This window comes from Oryctolagus cuniculus, chromosome 12 (assembly GCF_964237555.1).
Source record: "Oryctolagus cuniculus chromosome 12, mOryCun1.1, whole genome shotgun sequence".
NCBI lineage: Eukaryota > Metazoa > Chordata > Mammalia > Lagomorpha > Leporidae > Oryctolagus > Oryctolagus cuniculus.
The window spans coordinates 55,257,069-55,277,091 of NC_091443.1; the positions used below are offsets into that span (position 1 = coordinate 55,257,069).

Below are 20,023 nucleotides of genomic sequence, written 5' to 3' on the forward strand. Positions count from 1 at the left end.
TATGAAGGAACAGGAGACCTCGAATAGCTAAAGCAGTCTTATACAACAAAACAAAGCTGGAGGCTGCACAATACCAGATTTCAAGAATTACTACAGGGCAATTATAATCAGAACAGCATGGTACTGGTACAAAAACAGATAGACTAATGGAACAGAACAGAAACGCCAGAAATCAACCCAAACATCTACAACCAACTTCATACTAGCTAAGACATGGAATCAAACTAAATTCCCATCAACAGAAGACTGGATAAAGAAATTATGGGATGTGTACCCTATAGAATATGACACAGCAGTAAAAAAATGAAATCAGATCATTTGCAACAAAATAGATGAATGTGGAAAATATCATACTAAGTGAAATAAGCCATTCTCAAAAGGACAAATATCATATGTTCTCCTTGATTGGTGACAACTAACTGAACACCTAAAAGAAATCTGTAGAAGTGAATTTGACACTATGAGAATCAATGATTTGATCAGCCTTTGTCCTGACAGTCAAGGAACAGCTTATTATTTTATTTTTTTTACTATGTTCTTTTTCTACTTAATACCATGGTTGAACTCTTTATTCAACACAGAATTATTCATAGGTGTTTTAATCCAATTGAAAATTAATCCCAGTAAAAAACTGAGAGTGGGAATAAGAGAGGCAGGAGATGTACAGTTCGGCAAACATTCCCCCAGACTTACCCCTAAGGGTAAAGGTAAAAACTTGCCATGGAATTCCAAATCCCATGAAGCTGGGTGGTATTAATGCCATCTTACTAGTTAAAGTGATCATTTTTAGTGCATAACTGATCATACAGATAGGAATAAATGCCAAAGGGATCACATAAATCAGACCAAGTGTCTGTTAATAACAACAGATAGAATTAAAAAGGAGAAAATGATGTAATATGGGAAGCTGGCCACACAGCAGACTCATAGAATGACAAACACCCTAAACAGCACTCTGGCCTCAGAATCTGCCCTTAAGGCATTCGGATCTGGCTGAAAAGCCCATGAGAGCATTTCAGGCATGGAAAGCCAAGACCTACATGAAGGATCTCTGTGAGTGAGATCCCAGTGGAAAGAAGGGGCCATCAAAGAAGGATGTAGCTTTCTCTGAAGGGAGGAGAGAACTTCCACTTTGATTATAATCCTGTCGAAATACTTACAGAGTTTGTGGACTCAAAAGGGTTTCATAGCCTTGGCAGCTCATGACAAGAGCCTCGGGTGAACACTGAAGTCATAAATAAGAGTGTCAATTGCTAAATCAACAACAGGAGTCACTGTACACTTGCTCCCCATGTAGGACCTCTGTCCTTAATGTGCTGTACTATGGGAATTAATGGTAAAACTAATATTCAAACAGTAATTTATACTTTGTGTGTCTGTGTGGATGCAAACTGTTGAAATCTTTACTTAGTATAGAGTTGGTCTTCTGTATATAAAGATAATTAAAAATGAATCTTAATGAAAAATGGGATGGGAGAGGGAGTAGGAGGTGGGACAGGAGTAGGGGTGGGAGGGCAGGTATGGAGGGAAGAACTGCTATATTCCTAAAGCTGTACCTATGAAATTTATATTTATTAAAAACAGCTTTAAATTAGAAAGAATTAGGACAGAAGTAGGTGAGCGACGGAAAGAAGCATTACATCCATGTCAGTCTTCCCTGAAGGTCTATGTGGAGTTGATGTGAAGGCATAAATGATAGCTCTCTCCATATTACAGGTTATTTTCAATGTAGTTATCATATACCAATGAATTTTAGACTCACATTGTATTGAATATCTACACAATGGAACCTAAATAGTTTACTTACCATATTTTAACTAAAGTTTGCCTTCTCTGAACTTAAGCAACTATATTTTTATATAGAAATATTTCTAGGCTATGTCTGATTACCCAGGATCCTCCTTTTCCTGCTCTTCACTTTAGATGGCCAGTACATTCATCAGTACACACCTGGTTAATGCCAAATGCAGTAACTTCACCTCTGTGCTTCATGATCTCCTCAAACCCCAGGTATCTAGTCCTAAAGAGTGACAAGAATAGTTTAAAAACATCTCTTTACATATGAGCAGAAATGAAGTATTTTTAAATTAGCATCCTCTTAATTCCCTCTTAAAAGTTTCTCTAAAAGAAGTCATTAGATTGAATTAAAGATATTTAATAAAATTGGATATTGACACACCATTCCATATGCTGCACATTAAAACCGAGCAGAACTCCTCCAACCAATTACAGGGGAAATGAATGGGAAGAATACCCACCAACATGTAGACAAATACTATTTCTGGTGGAAAAAAAGTAATTGGAAAAAGGAAATAGAGGCAAACTGTCATGTATCCTTTTAAAAATTTTAAATCGCTTTTAAAATGTTGGAATCTTGAACTATAAAAGTAAATTTACATGATAGCTTGTAAATGAAAATAAAAGGTGGGCTTCCATTGTTGTTTAGAAAAATATTAATAAACATAAGTACTTAAATTGTTAAACCTGGGACATTGCTCAACTTAGACTAGATATTGTCCTTGACGTTTTCTCTGTTCTCCATTAAAATCATACACTAGCTCAGGTTGGTTGTTTTGTGACAAGTCTTTCATCTCTCACCACTGGCATCCACTGCCCACTCAAACAAGCCATCTGGCTTCTGCTGGGATGTGAAGTAGCGGCTCAGATGTGGAATTATGTTTTTCTTTAAAAAAGTTAAATAAATCAGTGTTCTCAAACTGTACTTAACTTTCATCATCAGAAGCTTTATCACTATGTTCACTAGGTCTGTCTGTGACTGTAAGATACACTCTTAGATGATACTCAGAGACACTCAGAAGCTATGAGATCCCAGAGGAATGTGATTTAGGGATCTTGGATGTTTCCTACCCTAGAGGCCACTCTGCAGTGAATATATGCCTCACACTCCATGAACACCAGTCACTGAGATAATGTAGCATTTATTTTGCTCCAACAATTTTGATGACATATAATGATTTCATTTCAGACTCTAGTTAGAATGCAGACAATGCTTTATCCATGGAAAACCATCTGGTCACGCATGATGTCTCTCTGGTAAGATGCAATATTTACAGATTTCTTAATGTGTTCCTCATTTTCCTTCACCCATTATATTTAAGACAATTCTAATGTTGTGAGCATTTTTCCATACATACTAAAAGCCATGGTTTGGAAGTGCTGTGTAGCTTCCATAAATATAAAAAAAAAATTGTCCCTCAGCTATATCATGAGGCTCTGGACTTTGTAAAGTCTAAGGCAATGTTTTCTTTTTGGTTTGCAGCTTCCTAGATGACTCAGCTGAGGAAGAATTGTTCTCACAAATCCAGAATCTGGTGTTCCCGCGTAAAGGGACTGTTTTAGGCACTGATATGTGACTGTAATGGACAGAAATTTCTGAATAGGAGAAATTTGATTATCATTAAGAGCAGCAAGAAACCAAATAAAACATAAGGGGCAAAAACTCCCCAAAGCTTTAAAAATCCATGGTTACCATGGAAATGGAATTATGCTCTTGGAACTGAAGGAGATGCAGGCTGATAGAAGGACAGGAAGAGAGAGTGCTGGGATCTAGCCCAGTCTTAGTCATGCTACTTCTCAGCTCCGAGACTCCTAACGGGTTACCCTGAGAGGCCACCTCACAATGAGACCACTTCATGAAGTTATTATGAAGACTAAATTACACAGTGTAAGCGAAAGTTCCTACCACATGGGAGATATCCAGAGAGACCAAACGCAGAGACTTGGTTTTCAACTGATCTTGAAGTCAGCAGCTCACAAATGAAACATGAGACTGGTCTCTATGTCTCATTCCTTTCCCAAATTGTTACTCTCTTTGGTGAGTGTTGCTTTTTTATTTTTGTAATTTCCAATGATTTTTTTAATTTAAAATTATTTAAACTTATTAACATATAAAATCCTGTATTTCACTTCTATTACCCTATAGAGAATAGCACAGTGCTGAGTTAGAATCACAGGTCCAAAATATAGTTGTTGAATTGAAAGTGGATTAAAGTTCCTTGGGCGGAGCCAAGATGGCGGAATAGTGAGGGCGCGCACCGATAGTCCGGGAAAATTTAGTTTAATAAAAGGGGAGTTACGGTAGCCGCAGAAAAAAGAACCAGGAAAAAATTGCAAGGGAATCATGAATCGGAGGACCTACTGGGAGAACAAGGTCGCCCACCGCGCAGAAGCCAAGTCGCGGGACGGAGCCGCAGAAGCCCCAGTGCTCCAAGGGGAGTGCATGCCACACAGACAACAGCGGGGAGACTTGGGACGCTCCACACATCGGCGCTGGAAGGGGAGGTGAGCTCAATAACCCGAGACATTGGTGGGGAAACGGGGGTCAGAATCTAGAGGGGGGCCGGAAAGTGCAGCAAACTCACTGCCGGAAAGAAGGAAAAAAAAAAGCTTCGGGGTTTCTCTTCCCCCTAACCTTGCAAAGGTTACAAGGCTGCAAGTCTAGAATTCCCAAGAGACAAAGAGCAGGCCTGCGCTCTGGATTTACATATCAATGGGGGAGAGCTAAGGAACTGAGTCACTACAATTCAGTAGCCTAGGCAACCCAGTGGGAGTCCAGAGGAGCCAAAGACTGGAAGCTAAATACCATCAATTCTGCACAGCCGTGCCCTGTGGTGTTACTTACCCCCTGAATAAATAAAATAAATAAATAAATAAAAAGAGAGAGATTTACCACGCATAACCTGAGGGTGTCACCTTTGCACACCCTTAACCTGGAAGAACCAGGCAGAGCTCTCAGGCCGCACCCATCTCAAGCCTCCAAGGCTCCTCCAACAGCAGGCAGTCCACTTAACACGGACACAGTATAAATAAAAAAAAAAAAAAAAGAAAAGAAAAAAAAAAACGCACAGTGACGCAAGAAGAATTAACTATGCCGAGTAACAAACACAGAAATAGAGGGAGCAAGATCAACGAGGACACTATGCTGCCTCCAAATAAGCAAAACACCCCAAGCCAAGAGTATGAAGATGATGAGATAGAAGAAATGCAAGATACGGATTTCAAAAAATTTATGATAAGAACATTTAGAAGTTTTCAAAAGCAAATCCTTGAACTACAGAAATCCTTAATGGACAAGATTGAAAATCTCTCTCGTGAAAACGAAATTTTAAGGAAGAGTCAAAATGAAACTCAGAAACTAGTAGAACAGGAAAGTGTTATAGTGAAGAGAAATCAAAATGAAATGAAGAGCTCAATAGATCAAATGACAAACACATTAGAAAGCCTTAAAAACAGAATGGGTGAAGCAGAAGAGAGAATATCAGACTTAGAAGATAGAGCACAGGAAAACATACAGTCAAACCAAAGAAAAGAAGAGGAAATTAGAAACCTAAAAAATATTGTTGGGAATCTACAGGATACTATCAAAAAAACCAACATTCGAGTTCTAGGAGTTCCTGAAGGCATGGAGAGAGAGAAAGGATTGGAAGGCCTTTTTAGTGAGATACTAGCAGAGAACTTTCCAGGTTTGGAGAAGGACAGAGATATCCTAGTACAGGAAGCTCATAGAACCCCCAATAAACATGACCCAAAGAGATCCTCACCACGACACGTGGTAATTAAACTTACCACAGTGAAACATAAAGAAAAGATCCTAAAATGTGCAAGAGAGAAACGTCAGATTACTCTCAGAGGATCTCCAATCAGACTCACAGCTGACTTCTCATCAGAAACCCTACAAGCTAGGAGGGAATGGCGAGACATAGCACAGGTGCTAAGAGAGAAAAATTGCCAGCCCAGAATATTATAACCTGCCAAGCTCTCATTTGTGAATGAAGGTGAAATAAAGACCTTTCATAGCAAACAGAAATTGAAAGACTTTGTGGCCACTCGTCCGGCCCTGCAAAAGATACTTAAAGATGTGCTACACTCAGAAACACAGAAACACGGCCATCAATATGAAAGAAGGGAAAGGAAGAACACCTACCAGTAAAAGAGCATGGGAAGCTCAAAGCATATACTAGAAAATATTTCCGGGAAAATGGCAGGGCAAAGTCACTACGTATCAATAGTCACATTGAACATTAATGGTCTGAATTCTTCAGTTAAAAGACACCGTTTAGCTGACTGGCTCACAGAACACAACCCAACTATTTGTTGCCTACAAGAAACACATCTCTCTAACAAAGAGGCATGCAGACTGAAAGTGAAAGGTTGGAAAAAGATATTCCATGCCAACAGAAACCAAAAAAAAGCAGGTGTAGCCATATTAATATCAGACAAAATAAACTTTAATACAAAAACTGTTAAGAGAGACAAAGAGGGACACTATATAATGATTAAGGGTTCAATTCAACAGGAAGATGTAACTATTATAAATGTATATGCACCTAATTACAGGGCACCGGTCTATTTAAAAGATATGTTAAGGGACTTAAAGGGAGATTTAGATTCCAATACAATAGTACTGGGGGACTTCAATACTCCACTCTCAGAAAGAGACAGATCATCCGGACAGAAGATCAACAAGGAAACAGCAGATTTAAATGACACTATAGCCCAAATGGATCTAACAGATATATACAGAACTTTCAACCCTACATCTACAGACTTCACATTCTTCTCAGCAGCGCATGGAACCTTCTCTAGGATTGACCACATACTAGGCCATAAAGCAAGTCTCAGCAAATTTAAAAGAATTAGAATCATACCATGCAGCTTCTCAGACCACAGCGGGATGAAGCTGGAAATTAGCAACTCAGGAAACCCCAGAAAGTATGCAAACACATGGAGACTGAACAACATGCTCCTGAATGAACACTGGGTCATTCAAGAAATCAAAAGAGAAATCAAAAACTTTCTGGAAGTAAATGAAGACAACAACACAACATATCAAAACTTATGGGATACAGCAAAAGCAGTATTGAGAGGCAAATTTATAGCAATAGGTGCCTATACCAAGAAATTGGAAAGGTACCAAATAAATGAGCTTTCAGCGCACCTCAAGGACCTAGAAAAACTGCAGCAAACCAAACCCAAATCTAGTAGGAGAAGAGAAATAATTAAAACCAGAGAAGAAATTAATAGGATTGAATCCAAAAAAACATTACAAAAAATCAGCCAAGCGAGAAGCTGGTTTTTTGAAAAAATAAACAAAATTGACACCCCATTGGCCCAACTAACTAAAAAAAGAAGAGAAAAGACCCAAATCAATAAAATCAGAGATGAAAAAGGAAACATAACAACAGACACCATAGAAATAAAAAGAATCATCAGAAATTACTACAAGGACCTGTACGCCAGCAAACAGGAAAACCTATCAGAAATGGATAGATTCCTGGACACATGCAACCTACCTAAATTGAACCATGAAGACATCGAAAACCTAAATAGACCCATAACTGAAACAGAAATTGAAACAGTAATAAAGGCCCTCCCAACAAAGAAAAGCCCAGGACCAGATGGATTCACCGCTGAATTCTACCAGACATTTAAAGAAGAACTAATCCCATTTCTTCTCAAACTATTCAGAACGATCGAAAAAGAGGGAATCCTCCCAAATTCTTTCTATGAAGCCAGCATCACCTTAATCCCTAAGCCAGAGAAAGATGCAGCACTGAAAGAAAATTACAGACCAATATCCCTGATGAACATAGACGCAAAAATCCTCAATAAAATTCTGGCCAATAGAATACAACAACACATCAGGAAAATCATCCACCCAGACCAAGTGGGATTCATCCCTGGTATGCAGGGATGGTTCAACATTCGCAAATCAATCAATGTGATTCACCACATTAACAGACTGCAGAAGAAAAACCATATGATTATCTCAATTGATGCAGAGAAAGCATTTGATAAAATTCAACACCCTTTCATGATGAAAACTCTAAGCAAATTGGGTATAGAAGGAACAATCCTCAATATAATCAAAGCAATTTATAAAAAACCCACAGCCAGCATCCTATTGAATGGGGAAAAGTTGGAAGCATTTCCACTGAAATCTGGCACCAGGCAGGGATGCCCACTCTCACCACTGCTATTTAACATAGTTCTGGAAGTTTTAGCCAGAGCCATCAGACAAGAAAAAGAAATCAAAGGAATACAAATCAAGAAGGAAGAAGTCAAACTATCCCTCTTTGCAGACGATATGATTCTGTACTTAGAGGATCCAAAGAACTCTACTAAGAGACTATTGGAACTCATAGAGGAGTTTGGCAAAGTGGCAGGATATAAAATCAATGCACAAAAATCAACAGCCTTTGTATACACAAGCAATGCCATGACTGAGAAAGAGCTGCTAAGGTCAATCCCATTCACAAAAGCTACAAAAACAATCAAATACCTTGGAATAAACTTAACCAAGGACATTAAAGATCTCTACGATGAAAATTACAAAACCTTAAAGAAAGAAATAGAAGAGGATACCAAAAAATGGAAAAATCTTCCATGCTCATGGATTGGAAGAATCAACATCATCAAAATGTCCATTCTCCCAAAAGCAATTTATAGATTCAATGCAATACCAATCAAGATACCAAAGACATTCTTCGCAGATCTAGAAAAAATGATGCTGAAATTCATATGGAGGCACAAGAGACCTCGAATAGCTAAAGCAATCTTGTACAACAAAAACAAAGCCGGAGGCATCACAATACCAGATTTCAGGACATACTACAGGGCAGTTGTTATCAAAACAGCATGGTACTGGTACAGAAACAGATGGATAGACCAATGGAACAGAATTGAAACACCAGAAATCAACCCAAACATCTACAGCCAACTTATATTTGATCAAGGATCCAAAACTAATTCCTGGAGCAAGGACAGTCTATTCAATAAATGGTGCTGGGAAAACTGGATTTCCACGTGCAGAATCATGAAGCAAGACCCTTGCCTTACACCTTACACAAAAATCCACTCAACATGGATTAAAGACCTAAATCTGCGTCCTGACACCATCAAGTTATTAGAGAACATTGGAGAAACTCTTCAAGATATTGGCACAGGCAAAGAATTTCTGGAAAAGACCCGGGAGGCACAGACAGTCAAAGCCAAAATCAACTATTGGGATTGCATCAAATTGAGAAGTTTCTGTACTGCAAAAGAAACAGTCAGGAGAGTGAAGAGACAACCGACAGAATGGGAAAAAATATTTGCAAACTATGCAACAGATAAAGGGTTAATAACCAGAATCTACAAAGAGATCAAGAAACTCCACAAAAACAAAACCAACAACCCACTTAAGAGATGGGCCAAGGACTTCAATAGACATTTTTCAAAAGAGGAAATCCAAATGGCCAACAGGCACATGAAAAAATGTTCAAGGTCACTAGCAATCAGGGAAATGCAAATCAAAACCACAATGAGGTTTCACCTCACCCCGGTTAGAATGGCTCACATACAGAAATCTACCAACAACAGATGCTGGCGAGGATGTGGGGAAAAAGGGACACTAACCCACTGTTGGTGGGAATGCAAACTGGTCAAGCCACTATGGAAATCAGTCTGGAGATTCCTCAGAAACCTGAATATAACCCTACCATTCGACCCAGCCATCCCACTCCTTGGAATTTACCCAAAGGAGTTTAAATTGATAAACAAAAAAGCGGTCTGCACCCTAATGTTTATTGCAGCACAATTCACAATAGCCAAGACCTGGAACCAACCTAAATGCCCATCAACGGTAGACTGGATAAAGAAATTATGGGATATGTATTCTTTAGAGTACTATACCGCAGTAAGAAACAACGAAATCCAGTCATTTGCAACAAAATGGAGGAATCTGGAACACATCATGCTGAGTGAAGTAAGCCAGTCCCAAAGGGACAAATACCATATGTTCTCCCTGATCGGTGACAACTGACTCAACACCAAAAAGGAAACCTCCTGAAGTGAAATGGACACTATGAGAAATGGTGACTTGATCAGCATAGCTCTGACTGCTAATGGACAACTTAATACATTATCCCTCATAGTATTTTTTTTTTGTCTGTTCTACTTAATATGACTGGTTTAATTCTGTAATTATCACACAGTTATTCTTAAGTGTTGAAAATTAACTGAAATGTGATCCCTGTTAAACATAAGAGTGGGAATAAGAGAGGGAAGAGATGTATAATTTGGGACATGCTCGGGCTGACTTGCCCCAATTGGTAGAGTTGGAAACATACCAGGGGATTCCAATTCAATCCCATCAAGGTGGCATGTGCCAATGCCATCTCACTACTCCAAGTGATCAATTTCAGTTCACAATTGATCATAATGAAAGGACTAAGAGTCAAAGGGAGCACATAAACAAGTCTAGTATCTGCTAACACCAACCGATAGAATAAATAAAGGGGAGAGTGATCCAACATGGGAAGTGAGATACTCAGCAGACTCATAGAATGGCGGATGTCCTAAATAGCACTCTGGCCTCAGAATCAGCCCTAAAGGCACTCGGATCTGGCTGAAAAGCCCATGAGAGTATTTCAGGCATGGAAAGCCAAGACACTCTGGCAAAAAGATCTCTGTGAGTGAGATCCCAGTGGAAAGAACAGGTCTTCAAAGAGGGAGGTGCCTTTCTCTGAAGGGAGGAGAGAACCTCCACTTTGACTATGACCGTGTCTAAACAAGATAAGAGTCGGAGAACTCAAGGGGCTTCCATAGCCTTGGAAACTCATAACTGGTGCATAGGGAGATTACTGATGCCATAAACAGGAGTGTCAATTGGTAAAGTCAACAACAGGAGTCACTGTGCACTTACTCCTCATGTAGGATCTCTGTCCTTAACGTGCTGTACACTGAGGCTTAATGCTATAACGAGTACTCAAACAGTATATTTCACTTTGTGTTTCTATGGGGGTGCAAACGACTCAAATCTTTACTTAATGTACACTAAACTGATCTTCTGTAAAAAAAAAAAAAAAAAAAAAAAAAGAAAGAAATTTTCAATTCCCAACTTGACTCTCACTGGGATTAAACATGACAATAGGTCTGATCTGATTTCATCATCATTTAAAAAAAATCATCTATTATTTTTCACTTTATGTTTCTGTGTGGGAGCAAACTGTTGAAATACTTACTTAAGGTATACTAAGCTGATCTTCTGTATATTAAGATAATCGAAAATGAATCTTGATGTGAATGGAAGGGGAGAGGGAGTGGGAAAGGGGAGGGTTGTTGGTGGGAGGGACGGTATGGGAGGGGAAGCCATTGTAACCCATGAGTCGTACTTTGGAAATTTATATTCATTAAATAAAAGATAAAAAAAAAAAAAGAAAGAAAGTGGATTAAAAACCAAGAAACTACAAACCACAAAGTTAATAATATGAGGAGTGATTTGGAGTGTATCCTTATGCTCATGAATGAAGCTTTAAGTTATCTGATTTCATATATACTCTTGGAGTCTGAATATTTATCATGCCTACATAAGATATGCCTAAAATTAATTGTAACTATATTATTTATATTGCTCTCAATATGAATTATTTTGTAGTAAAATTTCTCTGCTGTAATTGAACTGAAATAATGCAACTTTAAACAAAGTAATAAGGTGAGAAGGCAGGAATAATTTTTTTAATTAACTAATTTATTTGAGAGGTAGAGTTACAGAGAGAGAGAGTCAGAGAGAGAAAAAAGTCTTCCATCTGCTGGTTCACACCCCAATTGGCCACAATGGCTGAAGCTTAGCTGACCTGAAGCCAGGAGCCGGGAGCTTCCTCCAGGTCTCCCACGTGGGTGCAGGGGCCCGAGGACTTGGACCATCCTCTACTGCTTCCCCAGGCCATAGCTGAGAGCTGGATCGGAAGTGGAGCAGCTGGGTCTCTAACTAGCACCCATATGGGATGCCAGCACTGCAGACGGTGGCTCCACCTGCTGCGCTCAGCACCAGATCAGGGATAAGATTTTATTATTTTGGCATAATTTACAGCATCTAGAGTCTATCAGGTTTTCATCTGAACTCTTATTTATTTGACAAGAATAAAGTCCCCTGCTACATATAATACTTTCTAATTTGGTATCTGAACACACTGTTGTACTTGAACATCAATGATATTTCAACTTTACATGTCAGTGTCAGCCCAAACAATTTAAGGAGAAAACTTCGAGCACTTACTGTCAAAGACAATAGTAAGAATTACTATAGATACATAGAGTATGTTTCATACACTTATTTGGTCATTTGTTTATTCTTATGTCAATTATCTTTTCATAGCACAGGTATTCTCAAAAGTATTTATTATTTTTTCACGATTTGTAGAAATCACATTCATTCTCAAACAATTTTAGTTCTTTTCTAAACAAGCATTCATTCCGGAACCTAATTTGAGTAAATTTGTGATTAGAATTCTGCAAATGTGTTTCAAGAGTCAGCGGTAGCAATGGGCTTCTCATTCCTAACATTAAAATCTTTTTCCCAAGTAACTTGATGCTCAGTCCATCTTCTCAATTTCTGTCACAGACTTTAGTTCATTTTAATACATGCAGAGATTTCTAGATATTTTCTCAGAATTCATCTTGGTTTTTTTAATTTGTTTTTAAAGATTTTATTTATTTAATTGAGAGGTAGAGTTACAGGCAGAGAGAGGGACAGAGAAAAGCCTTCCATCTACTGGTTCACTTCCCAAATGGCCAACAGCCAGGGCTGGGCCAGGATAAGGCAGGAGCCAGGAGCTTCTTTCAGGTCTCCCATGTGGGTGCAGAGGCCCAAGGACCTGGGCCATCTTCCGCTGCTTTCCCAGGAGCATTAGCAACGAGCTGGATCAAAAGTAGAGCAGCTAGGACTCAAAAAATGTAGAGGCTTAACATAGTACGCCACAGTGCCAGCCCCAGTCACCTTCTTTTTAACTGGTTCCTCTTACTATAATTAGTTTACTATGTCATTTCTTTTAAAACTTGTGTTAATACTCCTACTTAATTTTTTACTATATATGTAAATTCATTAATGAAATAATTATTGACCTTCAATAATGTGCTAAATATATTCTAATATTGTTAAAATTCATTTTTATTCATTTTAAAGACAAAAACAGACAGATTTCCCATCTGCTGCCTCACTCCCTAAATACCTGAAACAGAGAGCTGGACCAGGCCAAAGCCAGGAATCAAGAATACAATCTAGGTCTCTCATGTGGGTGGCAGGAACCCTACTATCTGAGCAATCATCTGCTGCCTCCAAGATGTACATTAGCAGGAAGCTAGAATCAGAATCAGAGCCGGGATTCACACCCAGTCACTCCACTATGGGATGTATGCATCCCATGCAGTGTGTAACCACTGTGCCAAATGCCCACACCTAACATCTTTAATTTAAATATTGGAACTGTTTTTATACCATATAGTCCTCTAAAAATGTCCCTTTTTTATTTTATTTTTTAAACATTTACTTATTCATTTATTTGAAAGTCAGAGTTACAGAGAGAGGAGAGGCAGAGAGAGAAAGAGAGAGGGAGAGCGAGAGGTCTTCCATTCAATGGTTCGCTTCCCAGTTGGCCACAACGGCTGGAGCTGTACCAATCCAAAGCCAGGAGCCAGGAGCTTCTTCTGGGTCTCCCATGCAGGTGCAGGGACCCAAGGACTTAGGCCATCTTTTACTGCTTTCCCGAAAATAGCAGAGAGCTGGATCGGAAGTGGAGCAGCTGGGTCTTGAACTGGTGCCTATATGGGATGCCAGCGCTTCATGCCAGGGCATTAACCCGCTGTGCCATAGTGCCAGCCCCAAAAGGTATCTTTTAAGCAAAATGGTCTTTTATCTCAGGTCCACGGTATTGAATTGACCATAACTCTTGATTTGTAGTCTGATTTCATCATTTTTTCAGGTCTATTTTGTTTGTTCTTGTATTATTCTGTAGTAAGATTATATCTATGAAAATATGTTGATGCCATACAAATACAAAGCTAAACAACTTAGAGGGTGCTCATATGCTTATGTGCTCATCCTCAGGCCTACTGCAGTCCTCCCTTTACTTGAGGTTATTGATATTGTTCATCTTCTCTTTGCACTCCATCACCTATACAAGTTTTCGCAAAGTAATTCTTCTATTACTTTACACCTGACAAAAATGAACCATATGAACATTTTTCTTTCATTATTACACTTTACTAAGGCAATTCTGTATCATCTCTATCATTTTATGTGGGTGTAATTCTTTTGTTTTAGAACAAAAACAAATTATTATAGGATTTTGTTAATGAAAATTATTATAAATTTTTCCCTATCTGTGTATGTATGTATATTCATATGCATATATATATGAATTTATCTTGGGATATAAGTGAGAGCGCAATTTCTGGGCCATAGAATGTGTGAATGTTAAACTTTACAAGAGAAGTCTAAACTTTGTTTGGATCATGATTATACTGGTATTCTCTTTCATTAATAATGTTTAAGAAATCCTGTTAATTTTTGTACTGTTTGTTTGTTTAGAAAATCTACTGACTTGTGTTTTGCTTCAGGTGAATTTAGAACCGAAACAAATGGAAGAAACAAACCAGTCTGTGGTGTCAGAATTCATTATTCTTGGGCTTTGTGAATCATGGGAGCTCCAGGCCTTCCTCCTTGTGATATTTTCTACACTTTATTTGACCACCATTTTAGGAAATATCTCCATTATGATCATAGTCACCATTGACCTTCATCTCCATTCTCCAATGTACTTTTTGTTGGCCAATCTCTCCTTCTTCGACTTCTGCTTTTCCTCAGTCACCACTCCTAAAATGATCACAGACTTTCTCAAGGAAAACAAGACAATCTCCTTTGGAGACTGCATGTGTCAGCTTTTTTTTGGACACTTCTTTGGAGGGGGTGAGATGGTACTGCTTGTGTCAATGGCGTATGATCGCTATGTGGCCATCTGTAAGCCTCTGCATTACTCCAGCATCATGAGCAGACATATGTGCATTGGGTTAGTAATTACATCATGGGTTATTGGCTTTGTTCATTCAATAAGCCAACTACTTATTATTCTCAAGCTTCCCTTCTGTGGACCAAGAGAATTAGATAGCTTTTTCTGTGATATCCCACTGGTGATCAAGCTAGCCTGCATGGACACCTATATTCTAGAAATATTGATAAATGCCAACAGTGGGGTATTGGCAACCATCTGCTTCATTCTGTTACTGATCTCTTACTCTCATATTCTTTTTACTGTCAAACTTCAATCTAAGGATGGGGCATCCAAAGCTCTCTCCACCTGCACTGCCCACATTATGGTGGTGGTATTGTTCTTTGGACCCTGTATCTTCATCTATCTGTGGCCCGTGAACATCACCTGGGTGGACAAGTTCCTTGCTGTACTCTATGCAGTTATAACACCTCTCCTAAATCCAGCCATTTACACTCTAAGAAACAAGGAGATTAAAAATGCAGTGAAGAGACTGTGGTGTTAGTATATTAATTTCAATGCGTAGTTCAGGTTCTCACATTATCAAAATGTTCACTATAACCTTCTAAATTAACCACACTGACTTGTGTACTCTGCACTGGGGAGTACTCCCGTATTCACAAATGGAAATCGGGTATCTCCAGATGAAAGGTCTCCGTCGATTCTGTTCAGTTCCACCAGTTTACTGATCATTAAATGCAAAATGATTTCTGTCTGGAAAGCTTTACCAATCTCTATCATTAAAAACTTGGTTATGCTCAAAGATGATTTGAAATTAATAATATAGTAGTGCATAATAACATAGCTGCCGGAGCTGCAGCTCACTAGTCTAGTCATCCGCATGCAGTACCGGCACCCCCAGTTCTAGTCCCAGAGAAGCACCTGGCTCCTGGCTTCAGATCAGCGCGTTGTGACGGTCGCAGCGCGCTGGCCACGGCGGCCATTGGAGGGTAAACCAACAGCAAAGGAAGACCTTTCTCTCTGTCTCTCTCTCTCTCACTGTCCACTCTGCCTGTGAAAAAAAAAATAACATATTAGTGGTACCTATTAATATTGGTTCTGCTACTTTAAAAACATCTGCAATCATATTTTGATATTTTCTGTAGGCTAAGCGTTTCTTTAATCACATCATGTCAAAAAGGTCTTCTCTAATTTTTAATAATAAGCCAGTGGATTGAACATTCCTTTCTTTATCTTTACAAATGGATGAATTAGTTTTTCATTTGGTTAACATTCTGACTAACTTCTCTGGAGAGATAACCACAAATTCAATCATTAAGCATTCCCCATCTTATGCAGAATAAAGCTGAATAATAATCATAATCGCAATCTAGAGAGAATTTTATTTCCTCAACTTCATATCTTTTAGCTGTTTTTGAAACACTCTAATTGTCCTTTCCTTTTGTTTCATTTCTTTACTGATTTTTTGTTTACCTAATTTCTCCAACACTGTTCCTTCTTCCTCCAGCTTTAAACTTTTCTCCTCTTCATACTGTTTGATTGTCAGACAATATATAAGTTAAATTATTCATATTATGCATTTAATGTGAAGGGAAGTAATATGTTCATATTTCAAAGTCCTTCAAAAGCTGAATATATTACCTCTAATTGAATTAATTGAAATCTCGATGATCTTATATCTGAAGCCATACTACCAAAGCTGTAATTTACCTTTTCTCATTACCTTTCTGTGAAAAATTTTTAGGACTAAAAATAAATAGTAAAATAACTTTTTAAATAGAGTTAATGTGATAATTCAATGTAAACTCATAAGTAATCATCTATTTTATATATTACAGATGTTTAAATAAATATTTAAATTAAGAACAGACTATCATTTATAAAGAATGAACCAAAACCATTTTAAAAAAAGATTAATAAGCATAAAAAGTATTCTACATGTACTGTGTGGCTATTTTATTTCAAAGGAATAAATGTTATGAAAGCTAATATATTTATGAGAAAGTCATCCAGTCCATAAATAAATGTTGGAACATCTATTAGTTGTTCTAGGACTATAGTATTATAATTGTGTTTTATAAACTTTTCAAGGTTGCCTATGATTTACTAAAATATAGGCCTCACAAAAATATTTGCTTTCTCTATTTGCAAGTCTCAAGGTACATAAAAATTTTCCACAATGAGAAATGAAATATGTAATAAAATAAATTAGTATAGAATTGGAATAAAACTATCCATATTGTCTGCTCCCCACCCCTGTATTTGCAAGAGATTACATTTTTTGACCCAATATGATGGTATATACATTAAACACTTTGAGTATATTTCAGGTAATACCCATATTTTTGTATGATTTCAGCATTTGAAGAGTCTAAAGAACACAACAAAAAACTTTGCTCTTTTAAGCTATTTAGGAGATGTTCCTCAAACTCAGGACTTGTCTACCCAGTCTCCTCATTGCCATCTTCATGTCTTTGTTCCTCAAGGTATAAATGGCAGGATACAGGATGGGTGTAATCATAAAGTCCAATATGGCAAGAAAATTATCCACTGGAACTGTGGGAAATAGCCACTATAAATAAAAATGAATGGTCCAAAGAACAACTCCACTACAGTGATGTGAGCTGAAAGAGCTGAGAGGGCCTTGGACAAACCACATGAAGAATGTTCCCACACAGTAGACAGGATGAAGACATAAAAGATAACCAGTAAGAAGAAGATGCCCATGGAAATGAACCCACTGTTTGCAGTAACCATTAACTCCATTCTGTCTGGGTCTGTATAGGCAAGCTTGGTAAACCAGGGAAAATCACAGTAAAAACTGTCTCATTAGGACTACGAAATGACGAATGAACAACAAAAGCTAACTGGGCCACTGAGTGAATTGAGACCAATAACCCAGGCACCAGACAGAAGCAAATTGCACATCCGTGGGTTCACAATGGAGGGGCTTACATATGGCCACATATCTGTCTAAGGCCGTGGCTATGAGCAGCACCATCTCAGATCCACCTGGGACATGAAGGGCAAATATCTGGCTGACACAAACCTGGCAAACTAAAGGTCAGAAATCATTTTAGGAACTGCAAGGTAGAAAGGCAGAAATTAATGAATGAAAGATTTCCCAAAAGGAAGTACATTGGGGGGTGTAAATGAGCATTAAATATCACTGAAAGACAATAAGCAGGTTCCCAAGGACAATTATTATATAAAACAACGTAGAGAAGGCCAGAAGGAAATGCTGAACTTGTCTGTAGGTAGAAAGCCCCAGGAACACAAATTCAGATTTGAGAGAATAACTTGTTTTATTCATTGGCTTTGTTTCTATTACCTTAAATAAACAATGACAAACAATTATAAAGCAATGCACCAAAGGTATTTAAGGTTCCAAGATGGTGGAGCAGGGAGGAAGCTTACTGCTCTGGTCTAGGAGAGGATAGCTTAAAAAAAGTGGAAAGAGTGCAGTGTCAGGGAAGATTTAGGGAGAAAACAGCAGAGAAAATTCTATGCAAATTAGAGGGACACAGTGGACCTACATGGAGGGCGTAGTTGCCCAGGCTCAAGACTCCAGCAGCCGAGAGCTTCCATATCAGCATGGGAGAGTGAGATGAGACCAGGCTGCAGCAGCCCAAGCCACTGGCAATAGAGCTGCAGGAAGATCCTAGAGGGAATCCAGCCTAGAGCCCCGAGGGGGATAGTGTACCTAACCAACTAGAGGGAAAAAAAGGAGAGACACATTTCTCACTTCTCAGTCACCTTACAGTGGTGACCTGTAACAAGCTGTAGAGTGGGCGCCATTTTGGACATACATAACAGCTGTGCCAGCTTGTGTCCATGTCCAGCATTCAGCCGAGTGGAAACTCCTGACTCTGGTAGGGAGAGCTAACAGGGGCTGAGTGCTCATGACTGTGGGAGGCTTGTGTGCCAGAACTATAAAAAAAGAAAAAAACTGAGGCTGGGTGGAAAGACTAACAGTGTGGCTGGGACTTTGGGAAGTCACCGAGGGGGACTCCACACACTCAGGGCTTCCTGGTTACTTGGTAAGGGGCATTGCTGAGGAGCTTGAGCTTACACTGAAGACAGAACAGATCCTTTTTGTGGTCCTTTGGACAGAGTGAATGAATGTTACACCCACTGGAGCTAGCACTCAGGCCCTGGTCACCTTTGAGGAGAGGAGCTCAGCTGAGCAGAATAAATCTCCCTTCTGATTAGAAAAAAAGAGGAGATTTACCATGCCAAACCTAGTGTGTCACCTCAGATATATTTGGAAAAATGGCAGGGCAAAGCTGTACTTATCAATAGTCACCTTGATTATAAATAGCTTCAGCTCTCCAGTTAAAAGACACAGACTGGCTGAATGGATTAAAAAACAAAACCCATCTATTTGCTGCCTGCAAGAAACATAACTCAACAACAAAGATTTAGCACACAGACTAAAAGTCAAAGGATGGAAAAAGGTAGTCCATGCCAACAGAAAACAAAATGAGCTGTGAAGCCATCCTAATATCAGATAAAATGGACTTTAAAATAAAAACTGTTAAATGAAACAAAGAAAGGCACTATGTATGATTAAGGGGCCAATTCAACAGGAAGATATAACTATCATAAACATAAACGCACCTAATTACAGGGTACCTAGCTATTTAAAAGAAATGCTAATGAATCTAAAGGGAGACATAGATTCAAATACAATAGTAATGGGGGACTTCATACCCCAATTTCAGCAATGGACACATCAACCAGAAAGAAAATCGACAAGTAAACAGCAGAGTTAATTGACATTATTGACCAAATGGACCTAACATATCTACAGAACTTTTCATCCTACAGTTGCAGAATACACATCTTCTCAGTAGTGCATGGATTTTTCTCTATGATTGACCACATGCTAGGCCATAAAGCAACTCTCAGCAAATTAAAAAAAAAAATTAAAATCATACCATGCATCTTCTTGTACCACAATGCAATGAAGCTGTAAATAAACAACTCAGGAATCTCTAGAACATATGAAAATACATGGAGACTAACAACATGCTCCTGAATAAACTGTGGGTCATTGAATAAATCAAAAAAGAAATAAAAAACTTTTGGGAAACAAATGAAGATGACAATACAACATATGAAAACCTAGGATTACAGGAAAAGCAGTATTAAGAGGCAAGTTTATAGCAATTGGTGCCTACATCAAGAAATTGAAAAGTCACCAAACAAATGAATATTAATGTATCTCAAGGATC

General features: G+C 38.5%; 1 protein-coding gene and 1 pseudogene across 4 annotated transcripts in view; one reads left to right on the plus strand and one right to left on the minus strand.

Annotated features, from left to right (window-relative positions):
- The first annotated feature begins 3,695 nt into the window (after positions 1-3,695).
- LOC100338259 (olfactory receptor 4K3) overlaps positions 3,696-20,023 on the plus strand; it is a 65,722-nt gene continuing 49,394 nt past the window's right edge. For 2 of the 4 annotated variants that reach the window (XM_051822567.2, XM_051822564.2), the window contains exon 1: positions 3,696-3,835. In XM_051822567.2, coding sequence (XP_051678527.1) covers positions 3,785-3,835 — 51 coding nt within the window. In that variant the 5' untranslated portion in view covers positions 3,696-3,784. Of the gene's footprint in view, positions 3,836-14,397; positions 17,140-20,023 lie in introns of those variants that run through there. The other 2 variants (XM_051822568.2, XR_007910460.2) reach the window with 2 other exon arrangements.
- On the minus strand, positions 17,197-18,179 carry LOC100339507 (olfactory receptor 4F15-like; annotated as a pseudogene).